This window comes from Budorcas taxicolor, chromosome 20 (assembly GCF_023091745.1).
Source record: "Budorcas taxicolor isolate Tak-1 chromosome 20, Takin1.1, whole genome shotgun sequence".
Taxonomy (NCBI): Eukaryota; Metazoa; Chordata; class Mammalia; order Artiodactyla; family Bovidae; genus Budorcas; species Budorcas taxicolor.
Window position 1 is genome coordinate 12,253,906 of NC_068929.1, and position 18,483 is coordinate 12,272,388.

Below are 18,483 nucleotides of genomic sequence, written 5' to 3' on the forward strand. Positions count from 1 at the left end.
TCACACAATGGAATACATACCAGCAATAAAAATTAACAAACACTGACACATAAGACCTTATGGATTAACCTCATAAGCACTTTACTAAGTGAAAGCCAGACACAAGAGACTATATATTGTATGATTCCGTTTATACAAAATGTAAGACCAGGCAAATCTACAGAGTTGAGGGTAGAAGAGTATTAACTGTTGAGCGGGCATAATCTAATCACTGGGAGGATAAACATGTTCTAAAACTGATAATGGCTGCACCATTTAGTAAAGTTACTAAAAATCAATGAATTGCACGCTTATATTGGGTAGATTTTATGATATATAAAATCACACATGATACAAAATTTTTAGAGTATACAATGCAAAAAATGTTAGTATATTTACAGAGTTATAACACCACTACTGCACCACGACTGCAATCAATTTTAGAACCCCAGAAAGAAATTCAAATCCAAACAGCTAAGTTTTTAAGAGAAGGTATTCACTCATCAGTGATGAGCTTTATTTTCAATTTTTTTTTAATTTATTTATAATTGGAGGAAAATTGCTTTACAATATTTTGTCGGTTTCCACCATATCATCAACATGAATCAGCCATAGCTATACATATGTCCCCTCCCTCTTGACCCTCCCACCCCCTCCCACCCCCTTCCACCCCATCCCACTCCTCTAGGCTGTCACAGAGCGGGTCTGAGCTCCATCACCCAGCAAATTCCCTCTGGCTGCCTGTTTTACATATGGTGAAGTGAAGTCACTCAGTCATGTCTGACTCTTTGCGACGCCATGGACTGTAACTTATCAGGCTCATCTGTCCATGGGATTTTCCAGGCAATAGTACTGGAGTGGATTGCCGTTTCCTTCTCCAGGATCCTTCTCCAGCAGATCTTCTCAACCCAGGGATTGAACCCAGGTCTCCCGCATTGTAGACAGACGCTTTACCATCTGAGCCACCAGGGAAGTTGGTAATGGATATGTTTCCATGCTACTTGTCAATCCATCCCACCTTCTCCTTCCCTCACTGTGTCTTTGTCGTTAGTTCAATCAACACATAAGAAAATACCTATGTCCACAAAAACAAATCAGTACACTAATGTATATCAAATGCTTATAATGTTTGTAATGTTTAGAGTAGCATTATTCATAATAATCAAAAGATGGAAACAACCCAAACATCCATCAACTAACAAATGGATAAGCAATGTGATATACCCATGCACTGGAATATGATTCAGCCACAAAAGAAATGAAATACTGATACGCGCTATAGTATTGATGAACCATGATAACATTATGCTAAGAGAAAGAAGCTAGTCACAAAAGACTATATGATTCCACTCTTATTTAAGGCCAGAAGAGAGAAAGTAGATTAGTGCGTTTCTTGAGGTGGGGTGAGGATGAGACGGGGTTGATAAAAGGTACAGGATTTCTTTTTGAGGTAATTTAAATTTGACTGGGATGATGGTTTACAAATATCTGTGAACACTACCAAAACAATGAAACTATATTTCAAATGAAAAACTGTATGGTACACAAAATATATTTCAATAAAGTTGTCTAAAAAACTAAACAACGAAGGGAAGTGAAAGCAGCTCAGTCGTGTCGGACTCTTTGTGACCCCATCGACTGCAGCCAGCCAGGCTCCTCTGTCCATGCAGTTCTTGAGGCAAGTTCTCCAGGAGATCTTCCCAATCCAGGAATCAAACCCCAGTTTCCCACATTGCAGGCGGATTCTTTACGACCTGAACCGCCAGTGAAGCCCAACTAAATAATAATTTATCAATATTATTGATAATCAATTCTAGCAGGGAAAATTTCAGTATTAACTGGCAAGAACAGCTACTAACACCACTGCTGATCCAAGGACAATTACAATGAAGGCTCAGACTGAGAGAGGATCTTTTCTCTGCCAATCTCAATGCATGCTGCAAAGAGGTAACATTTTCATAGAAAGTCCCCCTGAAAGTGCCCAGGGTAAATAAAATTTTGTCATAATCCAATACAAACAGGTGTAAAAATCTTTTTAGTAATTCCTAATATGAAGTGGGAAAAAGTTTCATCATCCTTTAAAGATGGAAGTCTAGAATCATACAGATCCTTTCAGTTCAGTTCAGTCACTCAGTCACATCCAACTCTTTGCGATCCCATGGACTGCAGCATGCCAGGAGGCCTCCCTGTCCATTGCCAACTCCCAGAGTTTACCCAAACTCATGTCCATTGAGTCGGTGACGCCATCCAACCATCTCATCCTCTGTCGTCCCCTTCTCCTCCTGCCTTCAATCTTTCCCAGCATCAGGGTTTTTTCAAATGAGTCAGCTCTTCACATCAGGTGGCCAAAGTATTGGAGTTTCAGCTTCAGCATCTGTTCTTCCAGTGAATATTCAGGACTGATTTCCTTTAGGATGGACTGGTTGGATCTCCCTGCAGTCCAAGGGACTCTCAAGAGTCTTCTCCAACACCACAGTTCAAAGGCATCAATTCTTCAGCACTCAGCTTTCTTTACTGTCCAACTCTCACATCTATGCATGACCACCAGAAAAACCATAGCTTTGACTAGATGGACCATTGTTAGCAAAGTAGTATCTCTGCTTTTTTATGCTGTCTAGGTTGGTCATAACTTTCCTTCCAAGGAGTAAGAGTCTTTTCATCATGGCTGCAGTCACCATATGCAGTGATTTTGGAGCCCCCCTAAATAAAATCTGCCACTGTTTCCACTGTTTCCCCATCTATTTTCCATGAAGTGATGGGACCAGATGCCATGATCTTAGTTTTCTGAATGTTGAGCTTTAAGCCAACTTTTTCACCCTCGTCTTTCACTTTCATCAAGAGGCTCTTTAGTTCTTCACTTTCTGCCGTAAGGGTGGTGTCATCTGCGTATCTGAGGTTACTGATATTTCTCCTGGCAATCTTGATCCCAGCTTGTGCTTCTTCCAGCCCAGCATTTCTCATGATGTACTCTGCATATATAAGTTAAATAAGCATGGTGACAATACACACCCTTGACGTACTCCTTTTCATATTTGGAACCAGTCTGTTGTTCCATGTCCAGTTCTAACTGTTGCTTCTTGACCTGCATACAGATTTCTCAAGAGGCAGATCAGGTGGTTTGGTATTCCCATCTCTTTCAGAATTTTCCACAGTTTATCGTGATCCACACAGTCAAAGGCTTTAGCATAGTCAATAAAGCAGAAATAGATGTTTTTCTGGAACTTGCTTTTTTTTTTTTTAACAGATCCATTTAGAGAAGACCAACTTAGTACCTATCATTTCTTCTAAAGACGCTAATTGAAGTAAGATTCTTGAAATTAACAGTTTGATTTGTATCAGTGCAGATTCCTCCTTTGCATACATATAAAAGCATGCTTCTTTTCAATATAAAAATGAGATCATTTATGCATATTGTTTTACATCTGAATCATCAATTTAAGTGAAATTCAGCTGAAAAGATAACTAAGTTATAAAAATTCCACCAAGTCACTAAAAATGTTCAGATTTTTTTCCGGTCTAATATAGAGTCTTGCGGCTTCCCAGGTGGCTCAGACGGTAAAGAATACGCCTGGAATGCAGGAGACCTGGGTTTGATCCCTGAGTCAAGAAGACCGCCTGGAGAAGGGAATGTTAACCCACTCCAGTATTCTTGACTGGAAAACCCATGGACAGAGGAGCCTGGTGGGCTGGAGTCCACAGGGTCGCAAAGCGCCGGACACGACTGAGTGACCGAGCATACAACATACAGGCTACAAGTGAGGCAGCCTTGAAATTCCAAGCTAAAATGTTTAAGTTGTCAAAGCTAGTTCGGCAACTCAAAACATTCACTTTTCTGGCTGATCTCATAGCTATACGCTTTTATTTTTTTAATAGTTATAAAATACAATCAAAATACAAAGTATTTCCACCTGAAGAAAACTGTGCACTGTATTAATAATGCTATGAAACTCCTATCTGAATGAAAATGGAACTGTCAACATATCTGGGTTTTAGAGAGCCATGGAAAGTAAAAATGAAAAAGCACAAAACTGTAAATCCTATAGGTTTTAATTGGGCTCTGATACTTCTTCAAAGAACTTTTAAGGGCAACCGTATATTAAGCACTAAAATTTAAAACCTGGGTATTCTTCACTTTTGGTAAGTCAAAGAACTAGAAAATAGGCAAAAGATTAAGGGTGCATGCTACATAATCAGGCTATTAATTAAAAAGTTGATTTTACCTAGTTTCCTTTTTAATCAAAAATTTTTTCTGGAAGGAGAAAAGGATCAGGAGGCACTGTCATGTGAACAGCAATCTCACGCCTAAGGTTCCTCTCCACTCTAAACTGCTTCAAAAATGAATGAACATCATCATTTCCAACCTTTCTACATTCTCCCTTTACTCCAGCTCTTACTGACATTTAACAGGTAACCTAGGACAAGTCACTGCAAAACCTAACATTGACTTGTGTTTGATATCATCTCATTTTATTCTGCCTTCTCTGAAAAACATGATGAAACATTAAACTAATTCTGAAGTTTTGTGTTTTTTTGTTTTTTTTTTTGCTTTGAAGAATGGCCCCTCTAGTGAGGAATTTTCTAGATATTTTTTATAGGAATTCAACAAATATGCCCAACAAGTGGCCCTCCAGGGCCATTTCTTTTTTGCCTTGAAAACCACTACGAAAAAAAGAATACATGCACACAGTTTTTCTACAGGTAAACAGGACTTCAACCACAAGTTATAACCTCTACGTATTAAAATTTTCACACAAGATCACTAAAACTATTATGTAGAGCTCTTGGCAAGATATTGTTAAAGCAGAAAACAGTGATTAAACGTAGAATGAGTACTGCTCAGCAGTCAGAACAGTAGTCATTCAAACACATCTGTGATTGGTTGAAAGAAACAAATCTTATTACTTAAAAAAAATCATTTTCTCACCCCTCAAATACTCCTCCCATATCTTTTAAATTACAACTCAGCTCTTCCAGTTAGTTAAATCCTTAGGCCATATAAAAAAATATTTTACAGATACAACAAAAACAGCAGAAGCAAATAGTTTTGAGCTAATTCTCTACTGTTTTATATTTCAAATTTTCTGTAGTATTCTGTATATAAATTTGTTTTCATTACTTTCAAAATGAAAAATAAAACAATTTCAGCTTTTTCAAAAACTTCTCAATCTATGACTGGAAAGACACACAAGACTATCTTCTTAATCTGGCATTTCATTCACATTAATTGGTGGTTTAAATCACCAATCCTCATAATTCATGAACAGAGAAAAACAAAAACTGAAAATAACCTAAATGTCCAAAAGGAGAATGCTAAAAATGACATCTTATCTATTCCATGAAACCTATCCTGAAAATATTTTCAAAGAATACTTAATCACGAGAAAAATGCTTTGATGTTAGTATCATTGAAGCTATCAAGATACAGAAGTATATAGTAGAACTCACTAAGAATTTTGTATTTCCAAAGAAAATCTTGGAACAAAAGGCTATAGGTAATTTTTACTTTGTTATGTCTTTTAACTATCACATAATAAGCTATAAATAAAAAGGAACACACACACACACACACCCCCAAAAAAGGAAAGCATCTTCACTGACTATCTGTTGTTATTCAGTCACTCATCATGTCCTGCTCTTTGCAACCCCATAGACTGCAGCACGCCAGGCTTCCCTGTCCTTCACTATCTCCCAGAGCTTGCTCAGACTCATGTCCATTGAGTTGGTGATGCCATCCAACCATCTCATCCTCTGTCATGCCCTTTTCCTCCTGCCTTCAATCCTTCCCAGCATCAGGGTCTTTTTCCAATGAGTCAGCTCTTTGCATCAGGGGGCCCAAGTATTAGAGCTTCAGCTTCAGTATCAGTCCTTCCATCGAATATTTAGGGTTGATTACCTTTAGGATTGGTTTGATCTCCTTGCAGTCCAAGGGACTCTCAAGAGTCTTTTCCAACACCACAGTTCGAAGGCATCAATTTTCCGGCGCTCAGACTTTTTTATTGCCCAGCTTTCATATCTGTACATGACTACCAGAAAAACCATAGCTTTGACTATATGGACATATGTAGGCAACGTAATGTGTCTGCTTTTTAATATGCTGTCTAGGTTTGTCATAGCTTTCCTTCCAAGGAGCAAGTGTCTTTTAATTTCATGGCTGAAGTCACTATGCACAGTGATTTTGAAGCCCAGGAAAATAAGTCTGTCACTGTTTCCACTGTTTCCCTATTTGCCATAAAGTGATGGGACCAGATGCCACAATTTTAGTTTTTTGAATGTTGAGTTTTAAGCCAGCTTTTTCACTCTCCTCTTTCACCTTCATCAAGAGGCTCTTTATTCCTCTTCACTTTCTGCCATAAGGGTGGTGTCATTTGCATACCTGAGGCTACTGATATTTCTCCCAGTAATCCTGACTCCTGCTTGTGCTTCATCTAGCCCAGCATTTTGCATGATGTACTCTGCATATAAGTTAAATAAGCAAGGTGACAATATACAGCCTTGATGTAATCCTTTCTCAATTTGGAACCAGTCTGTTGTTCCATGTCTGGTTCTAACTACTGCTTCTTGACCTGCACATAAGTTTCACGGGAGGTATTGGTGGTCTGGTATTCCCATCTCTTCAGGAATTTTCCACAGTTTGGTGTGATCCACACAATCAAAGGCTTTAAGAGTACTCAATGAAGCAGATGTTTTTCTGGAATTCTCTTGCTTTTCTATGATCCAAAGGATGTTGGCAACTTGATCTCTGGTTCCTGTGGCTTTTCTAAATCCAGCTTGAACATCTGGAAGTTCTTGGTTAACATACTGTTGAAGCCTAGCTTAAAGGATTTTGAGCATTACTTAGCTAGCATGTGAAATGAGTGCAATTGTGCATTAATCTGAACATTCTTTGGCATTGTCCCTCTTTGGGACTGGCATGAAAACTGACCTTTTCCAGTCCTGTGGCCACTGCTGAGTTTTCCAAATTTGCTGGCGTATTGAGTGCAGCACTTTCACAGCATCATTTTTTAAGATTTGAAATAGCTTAGCTGGAATTTCATCACCTCCACTAGCTTTGTTTTAGAGCGACTCCCAAGGCCCACTTGACTTCACACTCCAGGATGTCTGGCTCTAGGCAAGTGATCACACCATTGTGGTTATCTGCGTGGATCATTAAGATTCAGTGTATTCACCTCTTCTAAATGTCTTCTGCTTTTGTTAGGTTCATACCCTTTCTGTACTTTACTGTGCCTATCTTTGCCTGAAATGTTCCCTTGGTATCTCTAATTTTCTTGAAGAGATCTTTAGTCTTTCCCATTCTACTGTTTTCCTCTATTTCTTTGCACAGTTCACTTAAAAGGGCTTTTTTCTCTCTCTTTGCTATTTTCTGGAACTCTGCATTCAGATGGACATGTTTCCCTTTTCTTCTTTGCCTTTCGCTTCTCTTCTTTTCTCAGCTATTTTTAAGACCTCCTCAGATAACCATTTTGGCTTTTTGCATTTCTTTTTCTTGGGGATGATTTTGATCACTGCCTCCTGTACGACGTCACAAACCTCTGTCCACAGATCTTGAGGCACTCTGTCTATCAGATCTAATCTCGTGAATCTATTTGTTACTTCTCCTGTATACTCATAAGGGATCTGACTTAGGTCATACCTGAATGGCCTAGCAGTTTTCCCTACATTCGTCAATTTAAGTCTGAATTTTGCAATATGGAGTTCATGATATGAGCCAGTCACTGGCTATTAAGCCACTAGTAACTAACACTTCTTATCTAAGGACCCAGCAGCCACTAATTTGCATTACTTGTATTGTACCTTCCTATCTTTTCCCTCAAGTTAAGCAAACATGCTTGTCATATCTTCCATACATTTCACTCCTGCTATTCCATCATGGAGCATGTGTGATGGAAATGATGGAATCCTGTGCCTCAACTTCATCACACCGTTCACTAATCACTTCCCAATGTAATCCTCTCTGCCTCTGGCCACTGCAGCAATGTTCTCTAGCCTCCTTACCAGCAGATGCACAGAGGAACCCTGAACAACTTAGGTTTGAACTGTGCAGGACCACTTACATGTTTCAACAGCAACTCCTTCAGTACTACTACATGATCAGGGGCTTGGTAAATCCAAGGATGCAGAGTCCCACTACAGACAACCATGGATAGGAAGCATCAGCTACGCAGAGGTCAGCACTCCTAAACCTCATAGTGCTCAAGCTGCTGCTGCTAAGTCACTTCAGTCGTGTCCAACTCTGTGTGACCCCAAAGACGGCAGCTCACCAGGCTCCGCCATCCCTGAGATTCTCCAGGCAAGAACACTGGAGTGGGTTGCCATTTCCTTCTCCAATGCGTGAAAGTGAAAAGTGAAAGGGAAGTCGCTCAGTCGTGTCTGACTCTTCGCGACCCCATGGACTGCAACCGACCAGGCTCCTCTGTCCATGGGATTTTCCAGGCAAGAGTACTGGAGTGGGGTGCCATCGCCTTCTCCGATAGTGCTCACAGGTCAACTATAATTATAGGTCTCTATTACTGCCTGGCTTTTGTTTTTCCTCACATCTAACCAATTTTTGCTTATCCCTTTGGGCCAGATTGCTACTAAAATTCTCCCAATTCAAATATCTTCATTTTTCCACACTAGATAAATTTAAAGACAAGTCCTAATTCTCCTTTCTGCACAATTTTCCTTGCACTGTATTTCTAGAAAGACTTCCCACTGCGCTTCTGTTAAATTGTTCCACAATTATAAAATCAGGATGGATAATCTGAGAAGACACCCTATGACTCAAAAAATTACTTGCTCTCCTCCCAAAACATACGTGTGTGTATTTCCAAGGGCTTACCGGGGAGCTCAGTGGTAAAGAATCCGCCTGACAATGCAGGAGATGAGGAGATGCGGGTTCCATCCCCAGGTTGGGAAGATCCCCTGAGGAAGGAGATGGCAACCCACTCCAGTATTCTTGCCTGGGAAATCCCATGGACAGAGGACCCTGGTGGGCTACAGCCCATGGGGCCACAAAAGAATTGGACAAACGACTTAGGGACTAAACAACAACAATGTATTTCCAAAGGGCCTATGCTAATCAAACCTGCAGGAGGACACAAAGCATACTGTTCTCCCATGCCTTTGTCTAAATGATTTAAGTAGTTCTGAAAGGATTCGAACAATTAAGATTCAGTCTGTAGGGCTGGAAAAGAACCCAGACAGCAAATGTTTATCACTCTGTATCAATTCTCTAAAGTCCTTCCCCTAAATTTAACTAAATCAGTAACAATTTGTTAGTAAATGCAGACTATATTTCTTAACAAATTTAGTAAAAGGAGACTAAATCAGTAACAATTTCTCAATTTCAACAATAAAGGCAAAAACAAAAAATAAACCACCCTTCCACTCCACCTCCCCCCCAGAAAAAAAGCTCAAGGGACTGACAATAAAATTCAGTTTCATCTGAAATAATATAATTATATAATATCTACCTGACAGGTCTACTTGAACCAAGATAGATGAACCTGTAGTTTGAGTTTTCATAGCATGTTGCAGTTGAAAAAAGTTTGGGCATAGATAACTGGCTAACATATAATAACACATTTTAACATATATGCTATTTGCTTGTATATACATAGGTTACCTCTGGAAAGCTACATAAGAAATTGGTAACAGTGAATTGCCTTTTGGGAGATTTTGGTGGGTGGATAAAAGGAGGGAGATCTTATACTACATTCCTTTTGGCACCTGTTAAACACTAAAACATGTAACTATGTTAATTAACATACATATGCAAATATACAAACGTACATCCTTTAAAAATTTTTGTATATCATCTGATGGGATCAGCTCTAACTACAATATTTGTAAATTTCAAGTAACACTATATTCTGGGTTTCTATGATCACCTCAACTAATTTTCTAAAAATGTATATTTTAAATTTTTCATATGGATAAATAACCCCAAACAATGTGTATATATGTGTGTGTGTGGGGGGGGGTGCCATTAGTCTCTCATGTAGGATACTAAATTTAGATTAAATAACCAAGCAAAAACACAATAATGGTTTGCATTCCATAGTCCTTATTAATAGCAACTCCAGATCTTTTTTTAATTTTAACCCTCCCAGTTTATCCACGTAATGACAGGTCAAATTTTGGCTATACAGCATCATATGCCTTTCACACAGGGGACTGGGCATCCTGTAGATATTGGTATTGGTCCCGGAAACAATGCCCCAAGGATACAGAGAGCGGTATAACCAGGTGCTCTCAATTCATTTAAAAGCAAAGCACTACAATACCAGTGAAATCAACAGATAAACGACATCAGACTTCTTAACTAGTTAAGCACTAAAAGAAAAGAAAACAAAAGGAAGAAAAACTTCAGAACAGGGACTTCCCTGGTGGTCTAGTGGCTAAGACTTCGAGTTCCCAGTGCAGCAGCCTGGGGTTCGATCCCTGGTCAGGGAACCAGAGCTCACATGCCACAAGTAAAGACCCCACGTGCCACAAGTCAAGACCCCACGTGCCACAAGTCAAGACCCCACGTCCCACAAGTAAAGACCCCACGTGCCACAACTAAGACCTGTTGCAGCCAAAAAAAAAAAAAAGATTCAGAACAAAAATATCTAAGATAATTGTTATTCATTCATTCTTGATATGCTGAATGGAGATCTTTGAAAAAAGTTACCTAAGTAAAAATGTCATTTTATTACAATGTAATGCATGCTAAAAAATACTTGGTGTCTTTGGGAGAATGCTTTATATCTTATATAGATTGGGATCACTATGTAAAATGAGGCCTATTTAAATCATGTTATGTTGTACTTGTTTTTTCCCCTTATTACTATGAAATCTACTTCTTAAAAATAAAAAAACCTTTTAACTCCTGAATTAAAATAATTTGGGCTTTGTAAAAAATATAAATCACCATTTTAATCATTATAATTTAAAGTGGACATCTATAATCTCAAGAGTACTAAAAACTAGTACTGGACTCTGAGAAAGAAGCAGCATTTGGAGACACTTCTTCACTGTAATATTTGTCAGTAACTTTTTAAAAAAAGTTAATCTTTTGAAGGGCTAACAACTGTTTTTATATACTAAAGGTAACTGTGGATATGTTATCAAAATTATTCTTGCCATCTAATTTTAATAGAAAGAAAAACATTTTCTACTTGATTATCTTTGCAGCACTATACTCTGTGGCAAAAACTGACTTATCAGCAACAAAACACCTGTTGTGTAGGAAGTTTTGTATATATTTTCCTCTTCAAAGGTTAGTATTAAATAAAGGAATTTGTAACATAGCATATAGTTTTAGTTAAGAAAAAACTATAAAGAAAAAGGCAGGATGTGTTGCTTTCAAATGAACTCGAAGAGAGTTTGAATGATTCAAATTTTCCTCTAACAAAATGCCACAACAAAAAGATCTGTCTTTTTATATGAAAGGAAAAAAACAATTAATAGCCTGTTTGGTTAGAAACCTAAGGCTTTAAAGGTTCCCATTACCCCACTTTGACAAGTTTTATTTTGTTTTGACAGTGCCACTTTAAACATTAGGGGAGAAACGTGAAATTGAATAGAGAAATAAACTCTCTATAATAAATTATTTTATAATGATTCAGAAATATGCAAATTTTTAAGTTGTCTAAATAGACAGCTAAGAATTTTCAGAAGTTATTTAGTTCTCAGGGTTTTCCAGTTCATTTATCATTCTTTGGAGCTTTTTAAGAGCCAATTTAGCACGTTCAGCCACAACCAGGCTTGGAGATAAAATGCAGTCTATTTTAAGAATACACAATATTGGAAGTGAAAGCAAACACTATACACTAAAACATAAACTAGACTGGGGATTCCCTCTACATTTCAGATATCCAAATTTATTCCCATGCCTCTACTAAGAAGGAAAACAAGGGGCACACAAAAATCTGCACAAAAATGTTCATAAAACATTATTCATAAAATAGCCAAACACATCCCCAAAAGGCTATGTTCAAAATCATGGACAGAAAACAAAACGTAACTTTTAAATGTTAACGTGCAGTTATCAAACTTCAAAAACACAATCATGCATCAAAAAAAAAAAAAAAAATACAGAAAACTCTAAGAATGCCAAATTATAAACAATCCTTATAGAAGTTTCAGAAAATGCCTACGTAAAAACTAAAGTCTAAAATCAATAGGCTATATAGAAAATCAAGGGACCCAGAAGAGCCAAACTAATGTTGAAAGAGAAAAATGAAGTTGGAGCACTCGCACTTCCACATTTCAAAGTTACTAGAAAGCTACAGTAATCAAAACAGTGTGGTACTAACATGAGGATAGAGATACCAATGAAAATCCAGAAATAAAACTCATATATCTATTGTTAACTGATTTTTGACCAGAGTGCCAAAACTATCCACTGGAAAAAGAATAGCCTTTTAAATAATGCTGGGACAACTAAACCCACACGCAGAGAATAAAAGTGTACCTCTTCCCAGGGCTGTACACAAAAACTAACTTCAAATGGATCATAGGCCTATATGTAAGAACTAAAATGTCATATAAAACCCACAGAAATAACACAGTAAACCTCTGTGATCCTGGGTTAGGAAAGACTTCTCAGATATCACAACAAAAGCATAACAGATAATAGAAAAATTAGACAAATTCGACTTCATCAAAATTAAAAACTTACATCCTTCAAAGGGCACTATCAAGAGAGTGAAAAAGACAACCCAAACAATGGGAGATAATACTTACAAAATTATATTATGTGCAAACCAAAACTACAATGAGATATTACTTCACACCCATCCACTACAATAAAAGACAAATAACAAGCGTAGTCCATCCAGCATGTGAAAAAACCGGAACCCTCAGACATTGTTAGTGGGATTGTAAAATGGTGCAACTGTTTTGGAAAATGTTTGGCTGTTCCTCAAAATGTTCAACACAGAGTTACTGGATGACCCAGGAATTCGACTCCCAAATGAAATGAAGACATGTGTCCACATAAAAGCTTGTGCAAAAACGTTCACAGCAGCATTACTGGTAACAGCCCCAAAGCACAACCAAACAAATCTCTACCACTGATGAATGGCTAAATAAAATACGATACACATACACACCCACAAACATTACTTGACCATAAAATAGAATTAACTACTGTTGCATGCCACAGCCTGGGTGAACCCTGGAAACATGTTAATGAAAGAAGTTAGTCATAAAGGACCACGTGTATGAACCCACTTATATGATTATGCCCAGCGTAGACAAATCTACGTGGTAAGGAAAGATGACTACAGATCTACACGGTAAGGTAAGATGACTGCTAATAAACACTGGGATCCTTCCTTAGATGAAGAAATTATTCTAAAAGCATGGTTGACGTCTGCACAACTCTATGAACATAGGAAAAACCTTGAATTGTTCATTTAAATGGGTTGTATGGCAGGTGAATTACACCTCAGTAAAGCGTCGTTGGCGTCTGCACAGCTCTATGAATATACGAAAATTCCTTCAATTGTTAAATGAGTTGTATGGCGAGTGAACTGTACCTCAATAAAGCTCTTTAAAAAAAAACAAAGCTGACGTCTAGTATTTGCGTCCCTTGTGGAAAACAAGGAACATTCAAGACAAATAACTATGAACTGATTTGATTACTAAGCAAACCTGTAGGTGAGTTAGAAACTAAGAATTTAAGACATGCCTTATTCACTTTATGTGTATCACTTTAAATATTTCCACATCTTAACTAAAATGGAATTGTACCTCTTGCAACTGTCAAGCCATAAAATGAGATTCCTGAGACACTCCTGTACACGGCTGAACTCTACTCCCCAACACAACAAACAGCAACTGCAGAAAAACACTCCACTGGGAAACTGGGAAGTCATTCTCAGAGAACCACCTAAAACCAATACTGAATTTAGAGGAGAGGTGTGGAAAGAATGAGGAAGGCGAAGGAGCCCAACAAGGGGAAGTATGGATGCATTCAAGCCCAAGGAATCCAGTTACACTAAATTCAACTTTTGTACGCTTTGTGAACAGGCCCAGAGGCAAAGTCCTGGGCGCAGACCAACGAGCCGAGCTGCGAGGCCGAGAGGAAATGCTGATCCAGCCCAAGTCCGCCCGGGAATTCGTGGGGAAATGGTGGGGGGCCGAAGGGCTAAGATGGGGGCCTGCGGGGCGGGAAGGAGGCGAGCCTGCCCGCCCGGCTCCGGGCCGCACTCGCCGGCAGCGCGCAGCTGGGTGGCCGCGCCGCGGGCCCGTCGTCCGCGTCCGAACCGCGGAGCGCGCCCGGCGCCGGGAGTCTCCCGCGGGGCCGGCTCCCGTCTCCCGCCCCATCCGGCGCTTTGTCCCCGCGCGGGCGGCGGGCGGCGGGCGGCCCCTCGGCGTCCCCGCCGCGGGCTGAGGGGCCGCGCTGACAGCCCCCGCCCCCCGCCGGGGCGGCGAGCCCGCGAGTCGGCGCGGCCGGCGACCCGTCGTCACTCGACGGGCTTCGTCCAGGCGGGACGCAGCAGGCGGAGGTCCGAGGACGCCGGCCCTGCCCGCGGAGCCGCCGCCACCGCCCGAAGCGCACGCAGGCCGAGGTCAGGCGGAGAAACTCTCGGCCTCCGAAACCCACACCATGTCCAACAGCCTTCTCTTACCCAAAAATTCTCAACGAAATGCGCCATGACCATCGTGCCGCTGCCGACGCCGCGCCGGGTTCCGCGTCCGCGCCCTCCCGCCGCTCCGTAAACACGGGCCCGGCCCCCACGGCGCCCCCGCCTTTCGCTGCAGCCGCCGCCTTCTTCCCGGAGACCTGCCCGCACCCTCCAGGGCGCATGCGCCACCTAGCGGCCGCCGCCGCGGGGCGAACCTTCAAACGCCCAGGCTGGGTTGCGCATGCGCCCTAGGCCCCATTCCCGGGCTTTTCGTCCTCTTCGTCTCTGCCCATCGCTGGCGCGTCGGAGGATGAGTATTCTTTTTGGAATGGTGGAGAACCCGGCCCCGGAGGATCACCCGGGAGACTGCCCGCACCCTTCGCTGTGCGTTGGGTACCGGCATAGGGACGGAGCGAAGAGAAGGGCCGGCCAGAAACAGTGGAACCCACCGCCAGGCTGCCTTCTCTCTCCCTCCTCAGAAGACTCGCTTCCTGAGCTTTCGAGGATCTCGGAGAGGGACCCAAGTTGGGGCCAACTGGGATGGGGGAAACTTGGCCTCTAGCCAACCGGAGGAGACTCTGAGAAATGGTCAACAGGGTGCCTTTCCTTGATTGGGAATTAAGGACCAAAACAAAACTTTCCGAGGCCGGAAAAGGAGGAAACGCCCTGGAGCCAGAGAGCTGCCCGAGACCCAGGCACCAAGTCCGAGGCCGGTGACCTCCAGCACGCCCGGAGCAAACCGGCCGGGACTGCCGACTGCAAGAACGTGACCCGAAGCCGACGATTTTTCCTAACTCAGCCAGTTTTGTCTCTCTCTCTTTTATTTTTTTCTTGCAGCACTTGTTCACATAAGTCCATGGTTCGCTCAGCCACTTGTACATTTTGGAAAAAGAAACAAGTTCAAACACGCCTCCGCATTTAACACAGACACCAAATCTCCTTCCCACGCCTTGCTTTCCAGAGGTTAAGGGGAAAAAAAAATTAAACCAGGTCAGTTAGGTCCAAAATATGCAGTTCTTGAAGCCAAGCCAGACAAACAGATTTAGTGTAGCTTTAACTGTACATGGATGGCACACCTCTTCAGATCTTGTGACTTCAAACACGCGGAACACTACACCACTATTTCTTCATGGCAAACAATTTACATCCTCAAAGGAAAGAACCACACAGTGCTTTTCACAAGGATGAAGCTGTGAAGGGCAGTTAAGTAGGAATCATTGGATAATGGTATTGTGATTATATCTTTTAGAAATAAATAGGATGTTAGAAAACATCTAGGCTTCCCTGGTAGCTCAGCTGGTAAAGAATCCGCCTGCAATGTGGGAGACCTGGGTTCATTCCCTGGGTTGGGAAGATCCCCTGGAGAAGGGAACGGTTACCCATCCAGTATTCTGGCCTGGGAAATTTCATGGACTGTATAGTCGGTGGGGTCGCAAAAAGTCAGACATGGCCGAGCGATTTTCACTTATAAAACACCTAGGATTTGCTTTAAAATGAGTCTTTGAGGGAGGAGGAATGGGTAGGGGTATAGATGAAGACTGACCATCAGTGGGTAATTCTTGGGAAATGGGGTTCACTTTACTATCCTCTTTTTGGTATATGCCTTTTACTTTCTTTAAAAAGTCTTCATAGCACTATCAGTTATACCTAGTTTTGGGGAAAGTCAAACTTAGAGGTTTGCTATAATTTTCTAAGCCAGTATTCTAGCACTGTCTTTCTTGATGCTGAAGAAATTCTAAGAAAAATACAGCCACCTAGCGCGCACATACTAAGTCACTTAAGTCTTACTGGACTCTGCAACCCCAGAGGGCCTCCTCTGTCCATGGGATTCTCTGGGCAAGAATACTGGAATGTGTTGCCATACTCTTCTCCAGGGGATCTTCCCCAACCCTGGGACTGAACCCTGGGTCGCTTATGTCTCCTGCGTTGGCAGGTGGGTTCTTTACCACTAGCACCACCTGGAAAGCCCACAGCCATCTAGATCACCCTGCAGATGAACGTGGCATTAAATTCCCAGTTTCACTAACCACTACGGCACTTAGACCTAGACAGGAGTGGCCCTTATCCTGGACCCCATGCTTTAAAGGACCTTACCTATCACAAATGTATTAAAAAACATGAGTGCCTCTCCTACAGATGCTGAACTCTGGCCCATAACTATCAGTACCCTCTCCCTTGACCAGTACTATTCAGGCTCCTAGGAAACATTTTGGATCTCTTGCCCTTTATCTTCAAAACAAAAGGTAGAACTCCAAATGCAGTGAAAATTTGTGGGTGCTATAGCTGCCCGTATCAGAGATAGAACTGCTTTGGAGTTAGGCAGAATCTGAGCAGCAGAAGCAGTTAGGTAAATCAGAAGACAAATTAACTTGTGAAGGCTTCCTCTCAGCTGAGTGCATTAAATACTTGCATTACAAAGTTGTTTTTTCTGGTGGGTTTTTTTTTTTTTCTTTTTGCATAACAAAGTGGTGTCTAGTACAGATTTTCCTTGTTTTAGTGTTCCAATTTATGATTCTAACACCAACAATTTTGCACAGTATTCAAAGAGTTGCACAAGGTACACTGACTTCCATTTCATACTCTTCACACTGTTCCCATGTATTTATCAAAGGCCATGAAGAGAAATCTTCTGTATATTTTGGGTATTTATTGATACAAGATTCATCAGGCTCAAAAACCCATATGCTATAATCGCCTGGTATTTAAATTGTGGGACTTTACAGTAAATACTGATTAAGTTCACTAATCTTCAGACAAGATGGTGTAGTAGAAGAATGTGGATAGCATTAACCCCATTCTGACATCAAGTGAAGTTTCCAAGGATGCAGAGTGTAGATAAGACCCTGAGCCAGTAGCCTCACTCATGCCTTGAAGTATTTGTGCCCCACACACTTAAGCCTCACTTATCCAAACACATTCTGAAATTATTAAATATGCAGATAACAACAGTGTTCCACTCACTCCTGCCTATAATACCCAGCACTTAATAGTCACTCAGTAACTGTTCAGTGCAAGAATAGATGAATGATAGAACATATTAGAATGTCAGGGTGGATGGGCTTTGGCTTTTCAGTAATTCCATTCTGATTTTAATAACTCATACTTTTAATTGTGCTAGATCTTAGAGCTTATAAAAATGTCGTTATTTAAGTTCCACTTGACTTAATTTCCTCGCATTACTTTAAATATTTTGAAAAGAATTTGGAGGGGCTTGAGTATACTTATTAAAGTATAATCTACTTTTGTAATAAAGATAAAACTGAAATGATAATATTCAAGATTGGCTCTGGCAATCTTGGGAAGGGGCTGCTAAACAATTTAGCCTTCAGTTTTGGGGTGTCCCTCACCTCCAGAATCTTCTCCCTCTTAGGAGCTCGCTCTCATTATACCTGCTCTCCATATGTTGGCTTCCAGGGGATGCTCCTGTTCACCATTAAATCTCTGGCTCAAGCAATTATGTTATAGCCCTGCTAAAAAGAGACAACAAACCCAAAATGGAGTCATGGTGCATTTCATAGACAATTTTGGGGTGACAGAAGGATTTTGGAAATTATGTGAGTTTTGGAATCCAAGGGTTTCTGCCCTTGACCTCAGCCTGTGGGGGCCTTGGGCAGTAGTAACCGCAGTACTTGCAGGCTCACAGCCCTTGTAGAGGGCTGGAGGATCTCAGAGTGGGACTCCTTTACTAGTTTAATCCATTTCCCCAGCCCAAAGAGCCATGAGAATTGTTGGTGGTTTCCAACTGGGATCATACTGGGTTGATTTAAAAACTGGACTAGGTCCAGTAAAAGCTACTGCTAATGGGGATTTTGGAAGCCAGAAAACCTAAAAAATTGGTGGCTATGGATTGAACATTTAAACATTTTACAGTGCTGGCCACCTCAAGAAAACTTCGATGATAAGT

The 18,483-nt window shown here is 41.0% G+C and overlaps 1 protein-coding gene across 1 annotated transcript in view; it reads right to left on the minus strand.

The window, feature by feature from the left end:
* FCHO2 (FCH and mu domain containing endocytic adaptor 2) overlaps positions 1 to 15,460 on the minus strand; it is a 117,303-nt gene extending 101,843 nt beyond the window's left edge. The window contains 3 exon segments of the mRNA XM_052659367.1: positions 14,583 to 14,681; positions 14,683 to 14,794; positions 14,847 to 15,460. Coding sequence (XP_052515327.1) covers positions 14,583 to 14,681; positions 14,683 to 14,794; positions 14,847 to 15,460 — 825 coding nt within the window.
* Between the last annotated feature and the right edge of the window lie 3,023 nt (positions 15,461 to 18,483).